This window comes from Lampetra planeri, chromosome 9, assembly GCF_965212315.1.
Source record: "Lampetra planeri chromosome 9, kcLamPlan1.2.h2, whole genome shotgun sequence".
NCBI classification, from domain to species: Eukaryota; Metazoa; Chordata; class Hyperoartia; order Petromyzontiformes; family Petromyzontidae; genus Lampetra; species Lampetra planeri.
Window position 1 is genome coordinate 6,541,402 of NC_136115.1, and position 26,186 is coordinate 6,567,587.

The window sequence follows — 26,186 nt, forward strand, 5'->3', positions numbered from 1 at the left end:
GAAGTATAATACCAAGCATGCAATACTCCATGCTTCTTTGGGCACTTCTTCGTTTTTGTTGTATAGTTTTAGGTTAATGACCACATTTATGAACCATATGATAAGAAGTAAATGTATATAATTTACACAATTATAAATTAAAGCTCGGTGGCTGGATAACCAAGAAGGATCTTCCTACGGTGGTGCCCATTGGTATGCTAAATTCCTCTTCATATGCACATTCTTTTGTTAAGGCGCTCCTCCTCGCTACACCTATATAAGCTCCTAGCTTGATAATGTCTCATTCTTCGCCTGAGGACGGCTGCTTGCGTTGTGGCCGAAACGTCGTGAGAATTGTTTTATTATGTTTTATTTGTATTATTTTATTACTTCCCTTCTACGTGACTTTACCGAAAGAACCAAGAAGATGAATCCCTGCAGTCACGAAAGCTTTAAATCGAAATTTAACCGCCTCTACGGGGAGGGTTTCCACATAACTTTGAGATCCTTCAACAAGCTCCGGGATAAGAAGGCTCAGCTAATCGAGTCTCTCACCTTTCTGAAGAGATGCCGCGACTCTAAGGTAATACCAAACGCATTTACACTAACATCTGCTGCTGTAACTTCTTCTAATGCGAAACGAATTCTGTCTAGAACTAGCTTAGCTCTTATCTCAGAGAAAATCAGACTTACGCGCACCGAACTAGATCAGTTAGACAAGACACTCTACAAATCACACTTATCTTTGAGTGCAACAATGTCCACATCGGATTGGGAACACGTGGAAAAAATGACTGCCTCTTCAGCTGCCGCTATGTCGACTAAATGTAAGGACAACTTGATTTCCAAATTCAACCGCCTCTCAAACAAGAAACCGGACCCACACATTGAAAAGCTAGATGTTAACAAAGTCGTAATTAATCGCAGTAACAGTCCTATTTCTGAAGGTTTGAAATCCGTTTTAGCTAAAGGACTAAACTTTGCAGTCACACCTAGACACATACCAGTTAATGATATAATTGCTCGAGTAGATGTAGCTCTCAAGGGCTTGAGTCACATCGCTACAGACGTAGCAAGATCTGAAATCTCTGTAACCCTCAAAAACGCTAAGATGCCAGCTAGCAACATCAGCAAAGATGAGTGTTTTGAATTAGCTCAATTAAAAAAAGAGGGATGACATTGTCATCCTCTCAGCCGACAAAGGCAATGCCACTGTCATCATGGACAAAATAGAATACAACAACAAAATTCAAGAACTACTCAACGATGGCAGCTATACAAAAATAAAAAGAGACCCCACCAACAGCCTCGTCTCCAAAACCAACAACATCATTTCTGCTTCAACCGCATTAATTGATCAGAGCAAACAGTTCTCGTTGAAACCTTCTGCAGCCAGGCCACCAAGATTGTACGGCTTGCCAAAGATACATAAAGAAGATACACCTCTTCGTCCCATTGTCTCTACTATCAACTCCCCCACTTACAAACTGGCTCGTTTTTTGTCCGAAATCCTACGGCCTTTCACTGGAAAAACCACCTCTGCAGTACTAAACTCTACTGACCTGGTATCGACAATCAATGGGATTGCCCTGTCCCCAGACGACCTGCTTGTCAGTTTTGATGTGGTTTCCTTGTTCACCAAGGTGCCTGTGCCTGACACCATCACAATCATTGAAGACTTGGTTCATCAAGGACTGAATGCTGGGGGACCCCCCCTGGTGAGACACTGCTTAACCAATACATACTTCACCTGGAATGGAACCTTCTACAAGCAAATTGAGGGCACCCCAATGGGCTCCCCCCTATCTCCGGTTGTAGCCAACATCTTCATGGAGAAATTTGAGACGGACGCCATCCAGACTCCCACTCTACGCCCGACCTTATGGAAGAGGTACGTAGACGACACTTTTGTCATCTGGCCACATGGCCGGCCTGCTCTAGACCAATTTCTCGACCACATCAATTCCATACACCCAGCCATCAGATTCACCATGGAAGTCGAAAATGATGGCAAGCTACCCTTTTTGGATGTCCTAATCAAAAGGAGACCTGATGGTTCAATGAGCCACTCTGTCTACAGGAAAGCCACCCACACGGATGCTTATCTAAAACCGGATTCCCACCACCATCCATCCCAGAAGAATTCCCTCATCAAGACTCTATATCATAGAGCCCAATGCATCTCCGACCATGAACACATTTCCAGTGAACTCAAACACGTACGCCAAGCTCTTAAGGCTAATGGTTACTCCGACTACACAATCCGCAAAGCCATCACTCCAACCATCAAGAAGGATCCTGTTGAGGAGCCTTTCAAGACCATCACCTTACCCTACATTGCTGGGGTCACAAAAAAGATCTCCAAAATCCTGATTAAACACAAGATCCAGGTCCGATTCAACACAGTACATAAAATCCGTGATCTGGTACCGTCTGTAAAAGATGTGATTCCAGACACACAGTACCCTGGCGTCTACAAACTAAGTTGCCTCTGTGGTAGCAGTTACATTGGGGAAACCAAACGACACGTCTCAGACCGCATTCGTGAACATAAAGCTGATCTAAAACACGGTAGGACAAACACCTCAGCCGTGGCAGACCACTGTTACAACTCAGTGGGCTCACATGACATTGACTTCTCCAAGACGGAGGTTCTCTGCAAGCCATCTGGCTATCATGAGAGATTCGTTCATGAGGCGATCCACATATACAAACACAGAGAAAATTTTAACCGAGAAGATGGATTCAGGCTTAGCAATCATTGGAAGGACGTAATAAACCATTTCGATACACATTAGGGTGAGTTGAATGATACATAGTGTTATATTAAAATGTATAAAGTATAGGGTGGTTTACAGCAATACAGTATATAATTTAATGTTGGGTTTATCTATGGCAGTATATAGTACTGTATATGCTAAGAGAATAAAGTTTAGATGGAAGTATATTATATACTTCTTACGACGTAGAATTGTAATTTATTATTTGTTGTTAGTAACTCAGCTTATTGTAGAGTATAGTAAGTGTAATAACGCTTATGACTCGTTCACACCGGAGTTGGAGGCACACTTGTTTATTTAACACCAACGTTGTGACATACACATTTGAGGGGGTATCGGCCCCCTCACCCGTCTATCTGAGGACACACCTCTTAGCTAACCCTAGCCTGCCTCTGAGTCCTCCACTAATGGGCTAGGGGAGGCTATCTTGGCCCGACACTGGTCAGTCGGCCCGGTACCCAGAGTCCAGACCAGCACTGGCTCTGGCTCTGGTACCACGCCACTGGCTCGAGCCTGCGCGGTCCTGATAAGGACGGCGTACCAGGGGGAGTCCAGGGCTCTATCTAAGACGTCTTCCGTCTTCTCTTCTTTAGCTAAACATCACTCCCGAGCCCTTCGATACATTCCCCTTTTATACCCAACCCCTCCCTGAGGGGTGGGGCCCCGGGGGATCATAACGACCGAATCGACCCCCCAGGGTGTCTGGCGCGGACGTCGCAGAGGGCACCTGCTCGTGCACTCATGTAGCCCCGCCTACTGTGTTTGTTTACCATAGGCTGCCATGCATAACGGGCTCTCTCTCTAACACCCCTACATAAGTATCAGTTTATATTTTAGTTTTTTATGTAGTTTTTACTTTGGTTTTCTACGTGGTTGTTTGGTAAATGCAGCTACATATCATTAACATTCCTTTCCTTTATTAACGTTGTTCCTTGCGCCCCCCCGTGGTGCTGTTGATCCTGCATAATGCATGGGCATAATGGGACTTTGAAACCCCTCCGCCCACCTCCTACGGTGGTGCCCATTGGTATGCTAAATTCCTCTTCATATGCACATTCTTTTGTTAAGGCGCTCCTCCTCGCTACACCTATATAAGCTCCTAGCTTGATAATGTCTCATTCTTCGCCTGAGGACGGCTGCTTGCGTTGTGGCCGAAACGTCGTGAGAATTGTTTTATGTTTTATTTTTATTATTTTATTACTTCCCTTCTACGTGACTTTACCGAAAGAACCAAGAAGATGAATCCCTGCAGTCACGAAAGCTTTAAATCGAAACCAAGAAGGAGTCATGGTGGTATGAAGATCAAAGAGCTAACTTTATGCTAAGACACATTCATAGGTTCTTGGGCTTGATAAGGAAATTATCAATCAAGGGTTTCGGTATTGTTACTTCCCTGGCAGGTTGTGTCATGTTGTCTGCTGCAATATCCTCATGAAATGAAGTCAAAACATTTTTACGATGTGAGAATCACAATAGATTAAACATGTATACATCCATGATACACAAACACTTTTAAAAGGTGAAAATAAGCTAAATGTTTCCAATTTAAAATGTCCCATGTATGCTGCTCACTATACCCTTGACTACTTTAAATAATGAGGAGCAATCTGGAAAAACACATTTGCAATGAAATTTCTCTTCGGATGTGAAAAAAGCGAATGTGATGTCACGATGTAACGCAACTGGACGTAAATAATCTCTTGTGCGAGTGTGTGCAGAGCAGTTTGTGTATTGACAGCACCTTGTATGTTTTGGAGAGTGTCGACATTGACAGATGCCATGTGATTCCTCCGTAACACGTGCCGGATTAGCTTGACCTGAAAACACACACACACATAAGTTAATGTCCATAATACGGGTTTTTTGGGTTAGATCGTGTGAAAAAAAACCTGTATCATGGATATTGGTCGCGAAAGTCTACGTGTTAAACAAATGAATGTATTTAACTAATGCAAATGTCATGTACTACTCAATGTTTTGTGCTCAACATCTTGTATTTACCATCTTTTTACATAGATGGTTCATTGTGTGTTGAAATGTTCACATGTACAGCACTTGGGGATCTTTGAAAGACGCTATATATACATAATTATGAATGGATCTGATGGCACACAAAAGCAACCCGAGTAAAAGTATGGTGATATTAAATTGAATTGGCATGCTGAAAACAGTGTATTCATTCACCACCTAAATTCTACAAAACCACAATTTACTACATTTTTATTGTATATGCTTGAAAAATAATGGAATGTCACTATGTTTTGTTTTCTTAAAGTATTCAATGTTTCTGGTGCTCACGACTTGTTTAAAAATGGTAACAATATACGAGCGAGAAGATTTAGCCAAAGCCACAGTATTAATCAAGTAAAGTATTTCTGTACGACTGAAGGTTTTCATTGATTTTGTTGTTGCAAGCATCCGAAAGACTCGAACCTGTGAGGTGTAATAGGAGATGACACAAATTTGGCTTTGCTCCAGCCGTCCATGGTTCTCAGGCCAAGTTTGTAGGATGTTAGCCACACGCTCCGCAACTTCCAGGGCCTCCGTGGTGTTGTACCTTCAGGCAAGGGCATATTTTCACAATAGATTTGAAGCTTTCGTGACTGCAAGGATGAACATACCAACTCTGTCTACGTTGGTACGTTCAGCCCAGAAGTTGAACACGAGATTTAGCAGTCTTTTGAAATACGTGGTCAACCAGGTTAGTTTCTGACTGTGTTGTTGGCCGACTGGTTTTGCATCACATTATGTTTCTAAGGTTTGTTGAGTTCTCGTCTCCCATCTTCTTGTTTGCCTCCGTACAGTTTACCGTTCTCTGTGTGCTGTGTGCTTGGTGTCCCCCTGTGTGTTCCCTTGCTGTATGCTGTGCCTCATTTCCACCTGATGATGATCGTCGTGATTTATTTTAATTTTTTTATTAGTTAATTTTTTTTCTACATACGTGACTTTACCGAAAAAACCAATGAGTATAGCACACAACATTTTAACTTTAATATTCATGGGTACAGTATACTAATTACACATTTGAGCTCAACAGTTGTTACACAATCGGTGTCATCTACTACTGTACTATTATTTACTGTACATAAGTGTATAGATACTGAATACTGTATTAGTTATTGCTGTGTAAGATATGCGGACAGTTGGGAATTTACAACAATGAAAAGGGGGTGGGAGCTCTGTTGGCATATATTGCTAAAATTACGAAAATATTTTTTTCTTTACTTTAACATCAGGTATCAATCACAGGTTTGGTTGAAATCTATGTGTATTTTATTGTATCCTATAACCACACAAAGCAATGCATACACTCTTTTTCACTACAGATGAAACATTGGTAATTGCATATTGTGACTCTACATTGGCTTGGCTGCTGCTCATGCTTCTTACCATGTCCGAGTGACTTCGTCAAAGTCGCATTTGCCGCTGACGTGAGAGAAGGTCAGTGGGTAGAGATCGGGGTGACGAAGAACATCGGCCCGAGCCTTGATTCCTTTAAAGTCCTTGTCATGGTTGCCCAGGTAAAAATGCTTTGATACGAAGTTGACTATCTCCGGCCTTGAACGGTAGTTATCCGTCAGGATGATGCGACTGCACTGTGCGGTGTTGTGATTCTGGCGCTGGTAATGGTGGAAGAGTCTCTGGAGTAGAGTCCGTATGACGAACTGCTTATCTGAAAAAAAGGGGACCGAGATACAAGTATCATACTGTGATTCCCAGGTTTACATCTCATCGGTTTCTGTGTTCATGAGCAAGCACTGCTGAGATGTAATGGCTCATAATGCCGGTTATTTGGAAATATTATTTTCTACGTAGGCACTGATATAGTTAAAAAACCATTAACTTTTGGATATTCCATTCAATAGAACGCTGTTAAATTACCAATTTAATTGGCCAACATATAACAGATGGGTTGCACTAGCCAAGTAATCCACTTGTTCATGTCTAAATTGCTTACGTGTTTCACGTCCGTTAGAAACATTCTCACATTGGAGGCAATAACGTATCCAGCATTATTAAACTGACCATCATTTGGCATAGAGTAGAGCTTGGGCGTGATCTGCTTATGATCGCCGGCCAAGAGCACACGGGTGTTCGAGTCGGCCAGGGCGAGTGGAATGAGCGCGTCTGCTTCCAGTGCCTGCGCCGCCTCGTCCAGCAGGATATGAGAGAAGTGGCCCCGAGGCAGCCCCAGCTGCCGCAGCGTGTCACACTCCGCGTACGTGGAAATGACCACGCGGTGAGCCCTCACACTCTCGAGGCTTGGCACGGTGAATGATTGGCCGTTAGGATCCAGGCAGCAGTACTTCTTCACGACCTCGCTTACGGTGTTTATTTTCCGCAACTTGTAGATTATGCGGAGCGGCGTTGCTTCCTTGAAGCCAGACGTGACGTACTCGTGAAAGTATTCTTGGATGTAGAGATCAGCCGCACTGCAAAATAACTCTTGTCAGTAAAAGAATCAATCCAAACTTCAACTGATTTGCACCACGAATAATGCCTGTGAAAATAAGTCCAGTGGAGGTCACTAATACCCAGAGCATGAATGCATATTGTTGGCTCTGCCATAAAAGGCATGCTAGCTAATATCCACCACTTGTTTTGCCTATTTTACTACTAGTACAGCAGTAAATGGCCTATAAAGGGTGGTGACTTGGCCTAGCAGTAGTGCATTCACCGTTTGTTAGAGAACTGTGGCCGCTTTTATTAATACTGCAGATCTATTAACCTTAAAAATATGGGCCAAACAAAAAAGCTAAATATTCATTTGGAATCTACATAGCAATCATCGCTCCCTACTGTGAAAACTTGGGTGTTCACTACTGAAAAAGAGTCATGAGATTCACTGAGACTTTCCTTGATAAACAAGTGTAGAACATTGCGCATATAATAAACTGCTAAAATTGGTGATTTTTCACATTTATCACGTGAGTCATTTGTTTTAAATCGCGAATTAGAGGGTCCGCGAATATCATCGCCAACATCGACGTGGACTGCAGGAGATTCACGACACGCACAATGCGACGTGGGACCTGGCAGACATCCACGAAGCCCTGCGGGAGAGAACGCACCTGTTTGCCTTGGTGCAAATGAGCACCCGAGCGTTTGGCTCGGCCAGGATCTGCACTGTTGCTTGGAAGAGAGTGTAGGTCTTGCCTGTGCCAAAAGGCCCGTACATGAGGAATGGAGGTGTTGGCTTGTCACACGTTCTCTCCCCCACTGCAAACATGATCACCTTCTTCTGCTTGTCATTGCCTGCAAGGCAATGCGTTGTATGTGATGTGTGGATATTATAAGTGTTAAGTTTGTGGTGGTGGTGGTAATAATAATGGTGATTTGGCATGGCATGCTTCATTTACAAACAAGATGTTTGCACGTGCAATACATGTCTAAATATTCGATGGCTAGCCAAAAGCCGCTGCTGTGATGGTTTATGCTCCTTGACGAGATCAGCAAGGTATTGTGGTTCATTTTTGGAAAGCACTTTGTGTGTAATGAGTGTAATCTTAATGAATACTTCTACTGTATAGTATTGCACAAAACTACTTGACATCTGTGAAAATTACTGGACATCTTTGCAAAATAGTGTTCCATCTCATTGGATTTCTCCAGTATAAATAAATATTATGATTCTGATATTCTGAAAGCTGTAGCCTGATATGGCACCTTTGAGAGTGGTAGGGAGCATGTCTGGCCTTGTTGTTGGCAAGGCACATTTGGTGATGTCGGGGAGGATGAGCCGTGCATCCATTAGGTCGACCGCTGCGTGCCGAACACAGAACGAGTGGTGGTCCAACTCGAACTGCACGTCCAGGGGCCGGCTGGTGCCGTCGTCGAGCGCGAGAGCACGGCAGACCGATTCAGGCAGCAATAGGCGCAAGCAGTCGGCGGAGCAGAGATCCTTGGACAGGGAAACCTCGTAGACTGGCGAGCCATCCTCGCTGCCAGGCAGAGCGACCAGTGCCACGTTCACACTCTGGCTGGAGGGCAGCAGCAGCCGAACCGGGAGGGCGGAGGGGTGAGCAACGTTGACGCGTCGTGTTTTAAAAGCGTGATGTGCACGTGTGTGCACTGGCGGAGCCAGTGGGGGTGACATGTGCCTCCCCAATGATCCAATCAAAATCCCTAATTTTGATCGGATAATTGACGTTTTTTTGTAATAAATCGTCATTTTGCGACCCCCACTGCCACTGTGTAGCATATTATTATGTGCCAGGGACTCTATGAGATGATAGGACAATAGTCTGTGTCCATAATTGGCAATAAGTAACAGGAAAGCAGTTATAAGTGACCCACAGAATTGTGCGCAGTTGCGTATGGAGTACACGACTTCCCTGAAGGCATCAACACCTTCAGCGAGCGCGATGCGATCACACAACACGGTTCGAATTCGACCCTCGATGGATGGCTGCGCTATCGCCGCAAAAGCGTCGAATAAAAAGCAAGGGACAAGTCCTTACTTACTAACAACTCCTATCATTTTTCATTTCTGGAGGGGTTGCCCCCCCCTACCTGAAAATCCTGGCACCGCCATTGCGTGTTTGGCCACCGGGGTAGCAACCCATACCGAGTGTAGGTGTAGCCATCTTAATGCAAGTTGTGATGGCAGTAATAAATTAGTATATTTTAAGAAACTTAATTTTGTCCACATGTGAGTCAGTCTGTATTGCAATACACGTATCATTTGGATGAGGTAGTGATGCACCATCCATTTATGCATTGCATGACATGTTTGTGCACAGCCCTTTGTCAATACACGGATGAAGGCCCTCTCCATGATGTGCGGGTTGTAGGGGTTATTTGGCTGATCACAACATAACTCTACAGCCTATAAAACCTGTGTTATAGTGGTTGTGCAATTTCTACCGATGCTTAACCCTAATGCTGATCTTGGGTGCATTCTGTGTGATTTGATCATAGGCTGAATTACCGTATTTTCCCGCATATAGCCCGCATACGCATATAACCCGCAGACGCATATACCCCGCAAAAATAGCGTTTTGTGTAAAACAAATTTCAGATAGCCCGCACCTCCATATACCCCGCAGGGTCTTGTTTTGTTTGTAAAAAGTGGTATACCCCGCGGGCTATATGCGGGAAAATACGTACATTAACACTTTCTAAATGTAATAAATGTAAATAACTGGAATTGGCATTTAATTGGAAACATTTTAGTTATTCTTCATTCAAATAATAAATCGCAACACAACGTCTGTCCAGTAGTAATATATTTTGTCCTGCTTGTGTTCCCTGTGGGGATATGTCATGTCTTCAAGCTTGATAATTGTATATACTGTAGGTTATAATATTGCATACTTCATATTAGTTTATATCCAATCAGAGGGCAGCGTTTAGAGTATTAATAATTAAAGTTATTTCACTAATGCATTGGGGCCACCCAAATCTTTTCACCAGTCTTCTCCCCACCAATGTTAACTCCCTTACTGTGTTAACAACTCTATATACTTTAATCAAGCGAGGATAATCATGCTTGGTATATGATATGTAGAGTAGGTGTGTTTAGTACATTTCATATATTTTCCCGTGTTCAATGCAGACAGTGAATATTACAATGAAAGTTCCGCAACGTGTTAAGTACTGCAGTCATTGTAAGTACGCTGGTGTGTTGCATTTGTGGCTATTCTTTTGGATTCCTTTATAATGCCATGTGTGACTGGTGGTTATTGTCGTTGTTGTTATCTTACCAGAGTAGCATGCCTTCCTCTGAGTCTGGGCCCATTTGCGGAGGTATCGGCACCTCTGCATACAGCTTCCCTGTCGATGCTCTGTATATCTCCCCCGTTGGCATGTTTACCATATTTTTAATCAGCACTTCGGTCTGCAAATTGAGCCTGTAATCACGCATCACATATATAACCATCAGTGAATACAGCATATAATACCCAATATGTATATTGGCAGCTTATAGGGCACTAACACTTTTCACAACACGTCAGAACTGATGAAGCTTGCACAGCTAAAACAGGAACAAAGTCATGTTTTTTTCCACGATGAACCCCAAACTGTGTGATGGAACAAAGATTGTACAACATAACCTTAGGACATACACCCTATATGGTATCTGCAAACCCAACAGATATCAGTTTGTTCCTCAAATTATTATTTTAAAGAGTAAAAGGTAAAGGTGCAGCCCTGCAATGTCTCACTCGTGCCACTGCTGGTGGAAGGGCCTCCACTAGAGGGAGCACTAGAGATCCCTTCTAGAGTGGATATTGGCCTACTCGTCCATGTTGGCCAGACGTCGTGAAAGAGGTCGGAGTACCCGCACCTGAGTACACCACACGAGAACTGCCGATTTAATAACTGTGGTGGATTTTTAAAAATATTATTGGGTGTATGCATGTTGAACTTCTTTCACACCGTACGTAGACAACCGCGCTAATCGGAGGTGCAGTGGACAGAGATGTGTGGCGGGGGTTTAAGACACTTGCCCTTTGTTTCAGTTACCGCACTGAGAGGTAACATTGAAATGACGACCTATGGATGGCAAGTTCAATGCGCGAAACATTGCACCACAGCAGCATGCCCGTTTAAAGAGTGCTCTGGGATTAAGTCCCAGGTTTAGTAAGCACTCACCTGGACAGTACCGTCTCTTGTGCCGCTTCCTCACGATACAGCGCTGTGTGCAGGCTCTGCTGATAGTTGTCAACTGTGATCTGTGCTGGCAGCGGTCTTTTTGCGAGGGGGTCCAGTGTGACTGCAGGACTCTTATAGCGTGCCAGCAGACGATGCTCATCCTCCGAGTAATCTCGCAACAACATAACAGTGCGGTTTCCGCTGTGCCACCGTGTGCTTATCACTGGCACGTGACCCACGTTTCCTGCAGGGCACATGTTGGATATGGTCCTTGTTTGTAGCCATGGGTTTATTTCACATATATTTTGGTTTATATTCAGGTACATCATGGGACCTCCCTTGCCAGTATCAAAATATAAAAATAGGCAATAAAACAAGTATTAAGATGTTAAAACACTGAAACATTTTGCTAGGAATCATGTCTGCATTAACCACATATACTTGTGGTGAACATGCAAACAAAAAACATGCTCTGACAGTATGTGCATTGTCTTTGAAACTGATTGGTCCACACCAGAGACAGCTTTCTTTAGATCCTAGTCTCAAACAGTGTGAGACCAGAGGACGCCAAAAGGCAAAGAGCTCACCTGTTTTATTGCAAGAAAGGGTAAAACCCATTCTTATATATTCAGGTAGTTTAGTTCTCGATACGAGCATAACTTGTTTTGGACAAGACCCTACTTCATCATCTGATACGAAGAAGGGCAATTACCCAAAACGTTGGCGATTGTATAATTTCCCATATTTCGAGGGCCATGTTATTGATGAATGTGCGTTTTCGTTGCACAATAATAGGGGGTTATTTTAATTTGTAATTCATGAAGAAAGGAATTGCTAAATTAAAGCGATTATCTGATAAAAGTATTGTTCTGTATTGCCTTTTGTGAGTACAGTATGGCCTGAATAACTTGTATATGGTTGAGTTGAGCTCTATTAATTTTCAATACACATTCGGATGGGAAAAAACTACATTTTTAATGCCCAGTCTTGATCAATTGAGTACACGAGTAATTATTAAATGGATACATACATGAATATGTATTATTATGCATGTAATAAAGCGTAAATTAACATTGATTCTCATACGATAGTTGCATTAAATAATCGCGTGTGAGAATTGACTGGTTTATGATAATTATATGTGAATGTTACTTTTAAGCTAATGGGACAAATAATACTGTACAAACAAGAGAACACACAATTCAAGTTAGATTGTAAAAAGAACACAAAAAAGCTCCCGATTCTTGTATCAAATCATGATCTAGAATCGTGAAAACTCGGGAAGGGTGGTGATTTGTTGCATTAGATTCCCTGGAAACTGGAGAACCTGTAGAAAACTTAAACGTATGCAGTGATAACATTCAAAATTCCACAAGGATGAGTCGTTATGAACCAATTTGATGTCCTGCCATCTCCTGGTCACCTCACAGCCCTTCATTGCTATGGAAATGTATCATCTAAAGCAGGGGTCCCCAACCCCCGGGCCGCGGACCGATACCGGTCCGTGGCCTGTTAGGAACCAGGCCACACAGCAGCAGGAGTTGAGCGGTGAGTCCGCACGTGGCCCGCCCCAATTGTTTTATTATTGACCACATCCATCCGCGCCTCTTTCCCGCACTACACACTTGTCTCAGTCACAGTTTTGGTAAGCCCACAAGCTCTAACCCTAGCCAAAATGAGTAAAAAACAAACGTCGCTGGAGAGCTTCTTTGAAAAGGGGGAAAGACCTAATGATGAACCCCCCCCCCCCCAGGTCCGTGAAAAAATGTGTTTTCCACGAAACCGGTCCCTGGTGCCAAAAAGGTTGGGGACCGCTAAAAACAATAAGCTATTTTAGATAAAACTAAACAATTTTATTTACCAGGTAAAGCCCACTGAGCTGTTAGCTCTTTTTCAGAAGCGACCTGGCCACAAATGATAGCTCAACGAAGTGGATAATCACGTGGAAATGTATAGCAGCCAAATACTTTAAACGCATGCTTCTAAATCTGGAGGGAATAACCAAAGGGCCCCGGAGAAAAATTCAAAATGCAAACTCCAAATATACGAGCATCAGGGTCAGGATCGAGCTCATGACCTCCTGTATACCAGGCAGGGGAGATAACATCTTGCCAAAGGGGCACCCCTTCACCTTACAGACCAGCGGGTTTTGTAGTTCAATGGCATGTGGCGAAATCTGTCTTCCCATTCTACCGCCAAGGCTCTAGATAACAGACGTTTGCCACTAAAACATGTTTTAAATACAGTGGATTTATGCGAGGTCTTACCCAAGTCCACTCTTTTAGCAGCGGCATCAACCACCTCCACGTGGAGTTCCTTCTTGAGCACAGGTCCGCTCCCAAAGTCAAACACCAGCCATTGCTGGTAACATCCATACCTTGTGGCCTTAAAGGACACTTGAACAATGGCGTGATGGCTCGCTTTGTCGTCATCTTGAGGATTTAAGGACATCCCTTGATTTCTGCCAGGGTCGGTGGCTGGTGTGATAGCAAAGACATCTCCTTTTGCCTCCACACAGGTCTCTCCCAGACCTGGCCCCACCAGCTGGAAGCTTACGTCAGGGTCACTTTGCAACAGGGCGACCTGCGAGAGGGGTCTCTGCGACACAAATATCGAGCATTGCGTTACAGTGCACGTGGGGTTTGATGTGACTCCTACATGTAATGGTGCAGTCCTGCAATTGCCATCTTGGACCACTTCTGGCAAAAGGGCCCTTCCCGAGGGGAATCGCAAGAGCCCCTCGAGGGAATTTGGCCTACTCTTCCATGATGGCCATTTTTCTTGTAATAGGTGGGAGTGTCCACATTTTACCACACTACATGTGAACTGCCAATCAACTAATTCTGGTGTAACCGTTTATACTGCTGGGTGGACAGAGGTAGGGGCATTTTAGAAACATGCCTCCTTGTTTCAATTTGCACCCCAGAAGGTCATGTTGAACTGGCAATTCAAAGTCCAGTGTGCTAACCATTACACTATGGCAACATCCCTTCACTCTTACTAATTGTGTTGACTCCTGACTTCTACCATACTTGTGTTGAAGTGCAAATGGCTTTAAACTATTACTTTTTAAAATGATGTATAGTTTAGACAACTTCATTTTAATCAATATTGAGAGTGAATATCAATGGCCATGAGACAATTCACAGTGCAGCTGCATGCTCACACATTGTACAGGAAATACATGCACATAAGATATTCAGGCAGACTCATATTTTATTTCAATATAGTAACTCCCAACATGCTCATCTGTGACTCCGACATTTGCTCAATAACACAAAACAACTATTTTACTATTCTTGGCATCAATGTCAACTGTTGTTCAATTTGAGAAAACGTACCTTCGATGTAACATTAAATGCCCATGAAATATGGTGCCGTAGTTGGCAGGTTTTGCTCAAGCTTTTCTGGCATTTCACAGTGACATCGTCTATTTTCTCTGCAATCTATAAAAAAAAACACAGCCGTCTTTTAATACAGCACTACAATGCAATGAAAAAAATGTTTGACACGGGTAACGGTTGTTCGTGAAGACATTTCACACTCAATTATGTGCATCGTCATCATCATCATCTTAAAATTGGTAAATTGCTGTAGTTGTCCCACCTGATGACGATTGCTTGTGTTGCGATCGAAACGTCGTGATTTATTTTATTTTATTTATACCTAATAAAGGCTCAGTCATTTGTTATGTAGTCTAGCCATAGTCTCAAGCCGCACCTTACCATAATAATAAAAAGTGAGCCGTTCCTGGCCCTCCCCCCTCCCCCTGAACCATTATATATACGGAGTGGTATCTCTTGTAATCTCTCATTTACTTGAAACAGCTGTTGTGCTGTGACGGTTCCACCTGAAGACGGAAGCTTGTGTTGCCTCCGAAACGTCGTGATTTTTATTTTTATTTTATTTTTATTTTACTTTTATTAATTTTAATTTTTTTAATTTTAATTTTTTACCTACGTGACTTTACTTTACCAAAAAAACCTAAGAATATACCTACGTGACTTTACCGAAAGAACCAAAGAGTATGGATTCCTGCAGTCACGAAAGCTTCAAATCAAGATTGACTGTCTCACTGCGCTCAGGAGACCGCCGTTGGGGGATCTGCGTTGACCCACCACGGACACCTCAGCCGGCGACGAGGCGTACTTGTCCAGCAGCTGCTCGCGGTAGGGCTGCAGACCCAGCCGGCGCGCTTTCGTCGCCCGACTCTGCCGCAGCTTGAGGCGGCTCTCCCACTCGCGCAGCTCCTCCGTCGAGTGCGCCCTGGGGCATTCGCGGCCAAGTTCGCACTCCTCTCCACTGCGCGACACAGCAATGACAACGACGACGATGATGATGCATAGCTGTCGACCCGTACGGTTTAAACCTGTATTTTTGTGCAGGGAAATCGGGTTTCAGGTCCATACGGCATACAGACGTTTCAATGCGGGCAACAAAAAACGTGTTAGTGTCTATCTGCTTGTGTGTTTCTCCCATGTGATGGGACTGTAGGATGAACGTTGAGATGTATAAGGGCACGGGGTGGCCAATAAAGTCTGAATCGGTCTGCAATAAGGTAGGGATTGATAAGGAGTGGACAGGTATGATGATAACAATGATGATGATGATGCACCGCACTTTGACAACACACTGCTGGATCCAATCCAACCCATGGCCATACTGTATTGACGAGAAAAAAACATTCTACACTATCGTGTAAACTATGTCCGAACCCATTTAATACATTTTACGTGTGTTTTCAGTTAAGTAATAATACATTTTAAAAATAAGTACTATAATGATGCACGTCCCTCTGTTAATCCACTGGATGATGGCCTCCGAACGCCGTATCAGTCATAAGGTTTGATTTGCCATACTTCACCACGCTGGTAAGTGCGGGTTGTTTATTGGATTGCCTGTAATTCCACAGTCGTCAGATTGACTAAATGCTCAAATTGTAGCAATCATCGCATCCACTTTGTTAATTCATAACACATTTTTTGTTCATAATGTGCCAAGCACAGCAAACAAATAAACCGATCATTGTATCCGAATATCTTTCTCACCGGATACATGTTGTGTAGCGTCCGTTTGTGACATTCAGTGGTGGACTTCTGTGCTGCCAATCCAAATCTGAGTCCATGGCGATCATGCGCCTGTGCTCGGCTGATGTTTTGTGGGCAGCAAACTGTTGCGGCGATTCGCAGGTGACGAGGCAGAAGCAGCAATAGATGCGTTCTGGCAATTTCTCTTTCGCGTCCGTGGGTAACGCTGCGTGCTTTTTCGCCGGGGCAATCTGATTCGACAGCTTTAAGAGGTGCGCTCGATTTAATCTGTCCGAGGTTTCAGCCTTCCATACGGACAACTCAACATTATTGTGTGCGTGCGGACATCTGCGATCAGAAAAAGAAGAAAAACATCGTAGTGTGACAGTAACCGAGCTGGTGCTGCAGTCCAAGAGGACTCACCCGCGATTCTGTTACCCACGATTCCGAATGTTCGCAGGAGCTTCAGGGTATGTGAAAACTCTTATTACCTGGGGCACTATTTTATTATTATTATCCGCGATGATAATAAGTGGAATGAAATCGCACGTATGCCCTGCGGCGTTTGTCCCCCACGTCAATTGTTAAGAGTCCATTCTGTGGAACAATCTTAAACACACCATGATCATACAGAATCATGGAGTTTGCGTTCCACATGCATATCATTGTTCTGTGTACTAAAACATACATTCAATGTGCGATCTTATGAGCTCAAATTAAGTGTTGCATGTCATTGACGAGTATTGTGAATAATTAGCGCGTGGTTTACGCACAATTGTTTAAACACGTTTTGCAGATTATGGAGTTACTTATTGTTTTCTTTGCAGCCATCTGTATTTCCTATTTACCAGTTACAAAGTACTGCAGTTTTAAATTAGTGGTGCACATTACAGGTGAATAATTGGGTGATTTTTAGTTCAGTCACCAACACTAAATGGTGCTGAGTTACTGAGTTAGTGTAAGTACCCTTTTAGACCTTTGACTTCAAGCCGACGGTTATATTCTGATAAAAACAAAAAATACTTTCCGGCAGCAGTACATTCCATAGCCTCATACCAGTCACACTGATCATTACTCGACATGGGGACTTTAGTGGTCTCCAGTTGTAAAAGTGCAGTTAAGGCTGTCTCGACAATGCAAGAGGCATTGGGTGAGGTTTATCGCCTGGAGTGTCAACCAGTACAGTACTCGATATCGGTGCTGCGGTATGTTTTGACGCTTAGTGTATTGCGTTCTCTTAAAGTCAAGCAGTTGCAGCAGTTTGTGGTGAGATAAAGGGCCATACAGTATTGTTCATCTGAAGACCAATACACATGGATGTATTGTTGTACAGTCAATGGTGTGTTGGTGCAATGCTAATTCACAGATAATATCGTACCGATAAGGGCACTGTTTAAGTTATATATATCTACCATGTCTATCTTTTACAGAAAAAAAACCCTCACGACTGCTTATCGCAGAAGGAAGATGATAAAATTGTTTTACATCTTTGCATAGACAGTAATCTGACGTGAAAATCATGAAAGTCTGAACAAAACGGACAACTTACATTTCACCTTTTGGACAATGGTGTTGTTTCAAAGCATAGTGACATGGTGCCAACCTTGACTTGTCATTGAGAGGACGGACTTCCTTGTAACTGACCGACCTATCTGTTTTGCTCACGTGGACCAGCAGACCTTCCCAAGGCCAGTGCGGCATCAGGCGACGGCAAGCGTCGTCACTGATCACCTGCGGCACACTATAGAAGCACTGGCAGCAAATTTCTCTGAACATACCACCAAACTCATCCATTTGTTTAATTGCCACCTCTGAGATTGTGTCTTGTTTAGGAGTGGCACCGGTGGATGCCATGCCCTTTGAACTTTGTTCTCTGATTTTCCTTCGTGCAGCTTCGACCATCTGTGCCTGAGTGCACATGTGATTTTTCTCAAAGCTCCAAAGGGCGACTTCCTCCTCTGACCATGCGAACGTACACCTGGCTCGATGCACCGAGCAGCCTTCTTTCAGGTCAAAATGCCAGCACACGACGTATTTGTGTGGCTGACAACTAGTCGGCCGACGTCGGACTATCTTCCAAACGTCGTGCTTTGCCGGCGCGTTCTTCTGACCTTTGTTTTTTATGCTGCTTGCAAATTTCACGAGCAGCGTGTTACCGTTGCACAGGTGAGCATTCGGGCGTGATAGCTGAACATCGATGGAATTAATTGTTTTGCAGCACTGTTGGCAGGCGACTGTATGCAAGAGCTTTTTCTCCAGCTCTTCGAGCCAGATTTCTGACCCGTCCATTTTGCGGGCGCAGTTTGGTCTTTACCTGCATGTTGGATGATAAGAAAAGTAATGTTCAGTGACATTCAAGTTCAAAAATCGCGTTCACAGCTCATTATATAATTGTACATGCCTTCACAAAAAGCACAACATCCCATTTTACATTGATTAAGATAGCAACCATCGACCTCGACTTACTATTAACTGTAGAAGATATGCAGGTGGTACAATAATACGTTTTACCCTTGCTCGCAATAAAACAGGTGTTAAGATGATCAAACACCAAATGCAAACCTTTTTCAAGGAATCAAGTCTGCATTTCCACCACACATGCTTGTGGTCGAATATGCATACAAACATGCCCCGATAATATATGGCACTGTCTTTGAAACCGATTGGCCTCCACATCAGAGGCAGCCTTCTTCATGACCTCGCCTCACCAGTGTCAGACCAGAGAACGCCAAAAGGCGAACACTACTTTGATACTGGCAAAAAAAGAAAAAGGTCCCATGATATGAGTTCAGCACAGTTAGTCGACCGGTAGCTAGGACGCGTGTGGTGGCCCAATGTGTGGGCAACTGATCCCCGCTGTGACCCTGCCATGTCTCGCTCACGACACTGGTGGCTGAAGGGGTTGTCAACCGGGGGGTACACGAACCCCTGGGGGTCACGTGGCAATATCTCGGGGGGGGGGTACGTGAGGTTATTTATAAATGTGTGAACTTATATCGTGCACGAGGTTCATGGCGAATAATCGCGTGTGAATTTGCCAATATAAAATAACTACGATACATTTTCAATCCATATTGTAACGTAGAAATGATATAAAATACATTTCTAAACTCATTTTATCGTAAACCATGCGGTTTTCAAGAGTAACCAGCGAGCGCAAACAAATAACGTGACGCATGTAGAACTTTCCTTTGATTTTTTTTGTATTCGCTTGCAGTTACTAAATGGACAATTGGGTTCAAATATTTACGTTCATTATTCAAACATTTATTTTCTATAACCATGTGGGGTCAGGCAAGGGGGTAACTCACTGTTAACACCATTAAACTATCCCTGTGCAGGTGGTGTCGTAGTCGTTTAATTGAAATGCTTGGCTTGCATGACAGCTGAGCCCTGGACCACTTGTAAACTGACTCTGTAGTCATCTTCTTGATTCTTTCGGTAAAGTCACGTAGAAGGGAAATAATAACATAATTAGAACCAAGAAGATGAATCCCTGCAGTCACGAAATCTTTACATCGAAATTTTACTCTGTAGTATTGGGGTTTGGCAGCTTTCTGTCTTTGCGTGAACCTCGTTCAACACAAATGTGTGTGTATACTATGCAAATATTTTTTTTATAGCTATGAGCCTATGACTAAACAAATACGTTGGTATGAAACTTAATTTTTGGGTGTTTACTCAGTGTTACCAAACACGGAGATACCTTTGAAAGCATTGGGTGTGCCTCGTGATTGCATTTGACAAAAATCTTGTTTTTCCAGAATTCCTGAAATTCAACCATTATTAATATCTCTTGGAACAAAAAATTGTTTTGTAAAGTAATTTATCGACCTGAACGCAACATATGACGGCATTACAGAACTTTAAAAGGCCTAATATTTTGCATATATGTGTATTAAAGTTATCTTACAGTGCAATTGTTTACTTGCGTCATGGTGATCATATTTTTGCATACGAAACACGCAGTGAATGTTTATTTTCGTGAAATACTCATTTGCAGACCACAATGTACTGACTCGTGAGTGATTAGTATGCATGTTAAGCATTTTATTTTCCATTCATTGCGATGTATAACATCACCCACATGCATGAATGATATCATATGTTGTAGGTTAAGATACTAAATTGATGAGTTTACAATTCAAGTTTTTGGAGGTTATCTGAAGGGTCTCGATGATCCAACAACATGCTTTACAGTACTACACCCACATTTAATGAGTTTTCTGTGGTTTGGTCGCGGCTCAATCATTAACATAACAACATGTTTTACAGGAACAGTAAGTTCTCGGGTTACGGAAGACCCGACTTACAGAAATTCGAAGAGGCGTAAGGCAGGGGGCCATGCTTCGCTCGGAATCAGGTTAATGGAATTATTTGAAACGTTACCTGATTCGTTTTCTTTCGTGGCATTACCTATTTGTTTTCTATGCTCAGAAATATATTGTTTTGCCCATGTTTCTATTGCCAGTTTTGTTAATTTTGAGTTTATTTCATGAGTTGTTTACTGTGCGTACTTTATTTAACACAATTACACTTCGATTTCTTATGGTCTCAGCCAACGGGGAGGTCGAGGCCTAGTCTAATGCACGCTAAACGAACATTCGGAAGTGATTGCTTTCTGTTAACAATTGATATTAAAATGTTTCGTGGAATTAATAAACAACTGGACACAGTATATGTTCCATTACTTTAATTGTGAGTTAGTGTTAGGGTAGATATTCGATGAAATTAAAGAATCGTAGGATGTGCATAGTGTATGCACAGCGATACGATTAAGGTAGCGATAGAAAACGGACAGTGCCATACAGCACTGAGAGAAAACTGTAGGGGAGGCACAACTGTTACCGGCTATGGGTTTTTTCTTGATTTTGGGGGGAAATTGTTCAGTTTCCGACTTACGGAAAATTCGGGATACGGATCGTTCTCAGGAACACAACCCTTCTGTAACTGCCTGTACTGTGCCATATCACGAAACACAAACAGCCACAATTTAATTCTAGATTTGAAGCTTTCGTGACTGCAAGGATTCATACTCTTAGTTTTTTCGGTAAAGTCACGTAGGTACAAAATGAAATAAAAATAAATATAAATAAAATAAATAATAATCACGACGTTTCGGAGGCAACACAAGTCTCCGTCATCAGGTGGGACCGTCACAGCCAGATTTGCTGTATCACTTGATACTTTATCACTTGATACAGCAAATCTGGCTGTGACGGTCCCACCTGATGACGGAGACTTGTGTTGCCTCCGAAACGTCGTGATTTTTATTTATTTTATTTTTTATTAATTTTAATTTCATTTTTTACTTACGTGACTTTACCGAAAAACGAAGAGTATGAAGCCACAATTTAATCTATATAGCTGGCATAAGCACTACCTGCTTCCTCCCTGATGCCAACATACTTTTTTATTTCGAACCCGAATAAATGTCCTGAATGGTTCACGAGTATCATACAGATTCGAATAGTGGACGATGTAGAGGCTAAATGAATATCAAATACACATTCTCCCAGCTATTTTAGACCATGAAAAGACATTTAATATCGTGGAAACTGATGCACTCAGCTATTGTACTAAAAACGAAGGCCTTAATGTATCAATACATTCAAATAATCGCTGATTTATTGCTGCAATGAGCATTGAAGCAGTGCTCATCTCCTGTTCACAGCCTTTAGCATTTCCCATAAATATGCTAAATTCCTCTTGATATACAAATTATTTTGTCAAGGCGCTCTTCTTCCCCCTCCAACCCAGCTTAAATATACGCTCCAAGCTTGGTGGCGTTTCATTCTTCACCTGAGGACGGCTTCTTGCGTTGTAGCCGAAACGTCGTGAGAATTATTTAATTATGTTTTATTTTTATTATTTTATTATTTTCCTTCTACGTGACTTTACCGAAAGAACCAAGAAGATGAAGCCTTTAGCCAGTGAAGGAAAATCCAATGCCTGGGAAGTTAGGACAACCAGTACATTTCTCCACATTGGTAGTATTTAATTTACCCCAGAGGGATGATGAACTGACAGACTCCGGGGGCATGTATACAATTTGTCAGGTTTCATTTGTTGCACTTGAGAACCTGTTGCTGTTACAGTGTTTCAAGTAAAATTGTAGAACCAGGTGAGAACTCAAGACACCAGGAGAGTCTCATTTGCAAGAGTGACCCAGAGAATTAGTCAGCCAGTAGGAGGCGATTATTGCTATGCATAATTCTAATTGGGTTATTTTGAATTAGGAAAATGTTGACCCTGATGCTGTCACGCAATGGGCCGACTCTCTCACGAATGATGTCAGGGTAAATTTAATATCCGCTGCGAAACAGACGGCAGTAAAAATGAGGGCGGTCACTGGATTCGAACCATGCACCTCTGCTATCGCTAGGCAAATGCCGTTCCGCTCGGCCATATCACCCCCATTTGGAGTTTGTGGTTTTTTAATTCCGGATTTTACTTGGTTGCATTTACAGTTGCTTCCTGTTACAACATGTCCATTTTTTTTACCAAGCTCTATTTTTTAAAATAGACTTTTGGTCGCAGCTGGTGCTTAAGATAATATAATTTTCAGCCCTTTCTCAATCCACTCCTGAATGTAGGCCTTCCCATTGTGTTTACCTTGTATTAAATAATGGAACTGTATTGTATATTTTTTTTAATAACATGTTTTAACTCATCAGCCAAATTTTCTTGGGTAATTTTGACGATATATATAGACAGGAAAAAAGGCTTCACAACTACATAAAGTAAAACTTCGGTGCCATGGCTGTGCAAAGGTTATCCATAAAGTAAGTTTATTTGGACCGATTGTTTGGGGTCTAAGCAACCTAAGCAATATAGGCAAAAATGTGTCTCGTGATCTGGGATGTTGTGATTAACAGCCATCTGCTAATGTTGCTTTACATCACATCACTTATTTTTTCGTGTGCGTGAAGCGGGCATGCTCTTTCCCAACCGTGGTCACTTTTCTTGTTATTGTTTCATAGCAGGAAGGGCATGTGATGCTATGGTGCAATTGCTGTTCTAAGTGAAAACTGAACTGGACACCAGTACACTCTATTTGTAAGATAAGTCGGTTGGATATGCGACACTGTACTGTACATTGTACATATACACAAAAAACAATTTCCTGTCTACCCCTAGAGCCGTATTTGTGCATCTTATTACTGTCATTGCATATAACTGTTCACAAATCCAACCTATTCACATCGAATAAATGTACTTCTAATTTCAGATACATTCACTTATCAAGTCCAAACAACCACTGTGTCTCTATGTTTGAGGCAACTCGCACTTGATGTTTGTCCAGTGACCCATTTGTGCACAATGGCGTAACTATCATTTTCTCTCTGTTTAAATATTACCCAACCTGTTCTCATGTCCACCTTACACACCTGTACGGCTAACCTATGAGTGTGAATGTGCGTGTGAAGTGCCCACAAACAGCTTCAACAGACCCCGAGGCGAGCTGTGGCATGTTTGGCCTTTTAACGTGGTAAATATATATGTCGTGAATATGAACACTGATGTACACAGTAAATGTACCGTATGTGCTTTTATAGTTTAATACAGACTCCAGTCGCCTTAAACTATCCTGGTTAAAATGGGATCCTGAGCAAGCAATTACGGGGCTGCATTGTTACCTGTACCTTCTATTACCACCGGCACAGGACCTCTGCATTATAAACTACACCGAATAAATAAAATGCGTGAACGAAAATTGCCTATTTCCTTTAAGACGAGTTGTTTAAGTACCTTGAGCTGGGAAATTTTGACCACACTCTACTACAGTGTATATACAACAACAACCGCCATTCGCCACTAAGTGGCGGTGACGTCACCACGACGCTTGTGCCAGGCCATGTGCACCTTGAGGCCAGTGTATATATACACACACACATACAGACGTTATACTGACATTATTGGATAATCTGTTCAATATTTGCAAACAAGTTAATTGTTTTATATAGAAAAAGTTATATAGTACAGTGCATTATGTTCTTGTGGTGTGCCTGTTTACAATTTGTGTTTGGGTGTGGAGGGACGCAATCCTGGTAGCCCACCTACATTCAACGCTCAACCACCCACAACGCCATTGGCAGGTGGAATCTGGATCTGGCCCCTTTTAAATCAACCCCTGCCTAAAATGAGTTCAGTATTTGTTGCCATGTTGGGCGATAAAGGGGGCTGACTGGGTCTTTTGTTTCGCCACACTGCCCACTATTGCACACTGCTAAGATTCATAGTCTTAATGAGCTAAGATTGGTTTAGTTCGGGTCATATCGTGGAGTGTATGTCAATTAGCTATAACCCTTCATCGCCGGACAGAGCAAAACAAATCACGTTGTCATGTGCCAACTGATATAATGTTCTTCAGAGAACGGGTATGTTAAAAAGCAAGTAAAAGATCTGAGTTCTGATGATGCTGAGTGTGATTTCCAGAGAAACGTATACATTGTAAAAAAACACATGCTTGCTTTACAACATTTGCTGAAAAAACACAATCACTTGTCACATTTGTCCAAGTGACATCTTTCTTTGTTTCGTGGTGGAGGATTATTGCTAATTCACACGACCGGACCTAAACGAAACCAATTGTGAATCCTGATATTGGTTGTGAAGCGTGGGTATGACATATTTTCATGAGAGGTCAGTAATAATACTTGACCTGACAGTCAGTAGAGAGTAATGGTGAGCTCTTTGTGTGTGTGTGTTTGTTTACCTATGCTGTGTGATCTGCACTCGTGTTGCCATAGTGTGCCTCTTGTCTGTGCTTGCCTGCATTGAGCTTTACTTGTTGCCCTATTATTACTCTGTGCGATGCGAGGGTACAAGACTAAGCAAGCATATTTAAACGAACAACTTTTACTCGGGAGGAATCATACTTTGACGATTGAATAAATGCTTAAATATACTACCAAAGCCAGACGATAGATGTATCCCCGTGAAATAATTGACTTTGAGCACGTATGAGTTGGACACTCATACGTGATTGTGCTTCTCGCTTAATGAAAGTCATAAGATGTCCAAACTGAAGACAAATGAATGAGCACAAAACAGAGTTCGTATTCTATTTACGCGGCGCTCCATCTCACTTGTTATTTTAATGAAAGCACATTTAACCTTCTATTAAACTATCATCTCTCTGTAGCAATAAAAAAACAGAAACACGTTAGAAAGACATGCTGTACTTCGCAACTATTATTTAATTCGACATTGGCATAATGTAATTTAACTGTTGCGGTGTGACTTCACACAATCTTAGCAAGCGCTTTTGGCGCAGTATTATATTCCTTAATTCACACTCACCGAGATGGTCCAGACTTGTGTGCATGCCATGCATTCTCTCCGCTCTGCACAACAACCTGTAAATGTGGCATAAATAAGGCTGCTGGCTAGCAAGCTACGTCAATGTGACGCAGCCGTTCCATTTCTGGGAAATGCTAATTTGCCTTGACGGGTCTAAAGGCGCAATGTATGCTCTACCGCCCAGGTGAATTGTATTGAATGTTTCCTCGTGAGTTCGTGTGCAGTGGTGGTAATTATTGGCTATGTTTAACACATTCTTTTCAGCAATATAATATATTACTCGGTGTGTCTTCCATTTAACTAATACGTTTGTGGCCGATGACATTTAATTATTTAAGTCATTACAGATACATTGAAATTATAAGTGATTCAAGTCTGAAGTATTTTTTTTTATTTTACAGTGAGTGGAAAAGTTTGGCAAGCATTTTATCGCAAGTATTTTAGTCTTACAAAAATTATCCATAATGTCTGTCAAATTATTTAATCATTCACTCTG

The 26,186-nt window shown here is 42.4% G+C and overlaps 1 protein-coding gene across 2 annotated transcripts in view; it reads right to left on the minus strand.

The window, feature by feature from the left end:
* The window catches only part of HELZ2 (helicase with zinc finger 2), a 52,604-nt gene extending 26,807 nt beyond the window's left edge, over positions 1-25,797 (minus strand). For both annotated transcript variants that reach the window (XM_078597530.1, XM_078597529.1), the window contains exons 1-14: positions 25,691-25,797; positions 17,934-18,698; positions 16,406-16,732; positions 15,476-15,659; positions 14,699-14,803; positions 13,625-13,955; positions 11,358-11,601; positions 10,466-10,612; positions 8,427-8,740; positions 7,832-8,015; positions 6,786-7,192; positions 6,150-6,432; positions 5,193-5,316; positions 4,501-4,576 (exon numbers count right to left, since the gene is read on the minus strand). In XM_078597530.1, the coding sequence (XP_078453656.1) occupies positions 4,501-4,576; positions 5,193-5,316; positions 6,150-6,432; positions 6,786-7,192; positions 7,832-8,015; positions 8,427-8,740; positions 10,466-10,612; positions 11,358-11,601; positions 13,625-13,955; positions 14,699-14,803; positions 15,476-15,659; positions 16,406-16,732; positions 17,934-18,673 (3,466 nt within the window). In that variant the 5' untranslated portion in view covers positions 18,674-18,698; positions 25,691-25,797. The remainder of the gene's footprint in view (positions 1-4,500; positions 4,577-5,192; positions 5,317-6,149; positions 6,433-6,785; positions 7,193-7,831; positions 8,016-8,426; positions 8,741-10,465; positions 10,613-11,357; positions 11,602-13,624; positions 13,956-14,698; positions 14,804-15,475; positions 15,660-16,405; positions 16,733-17,933; positions 18,699-25,690) is intronic.
* Positions 25,798-26,186: the final 389 nt, after the last annotated feature.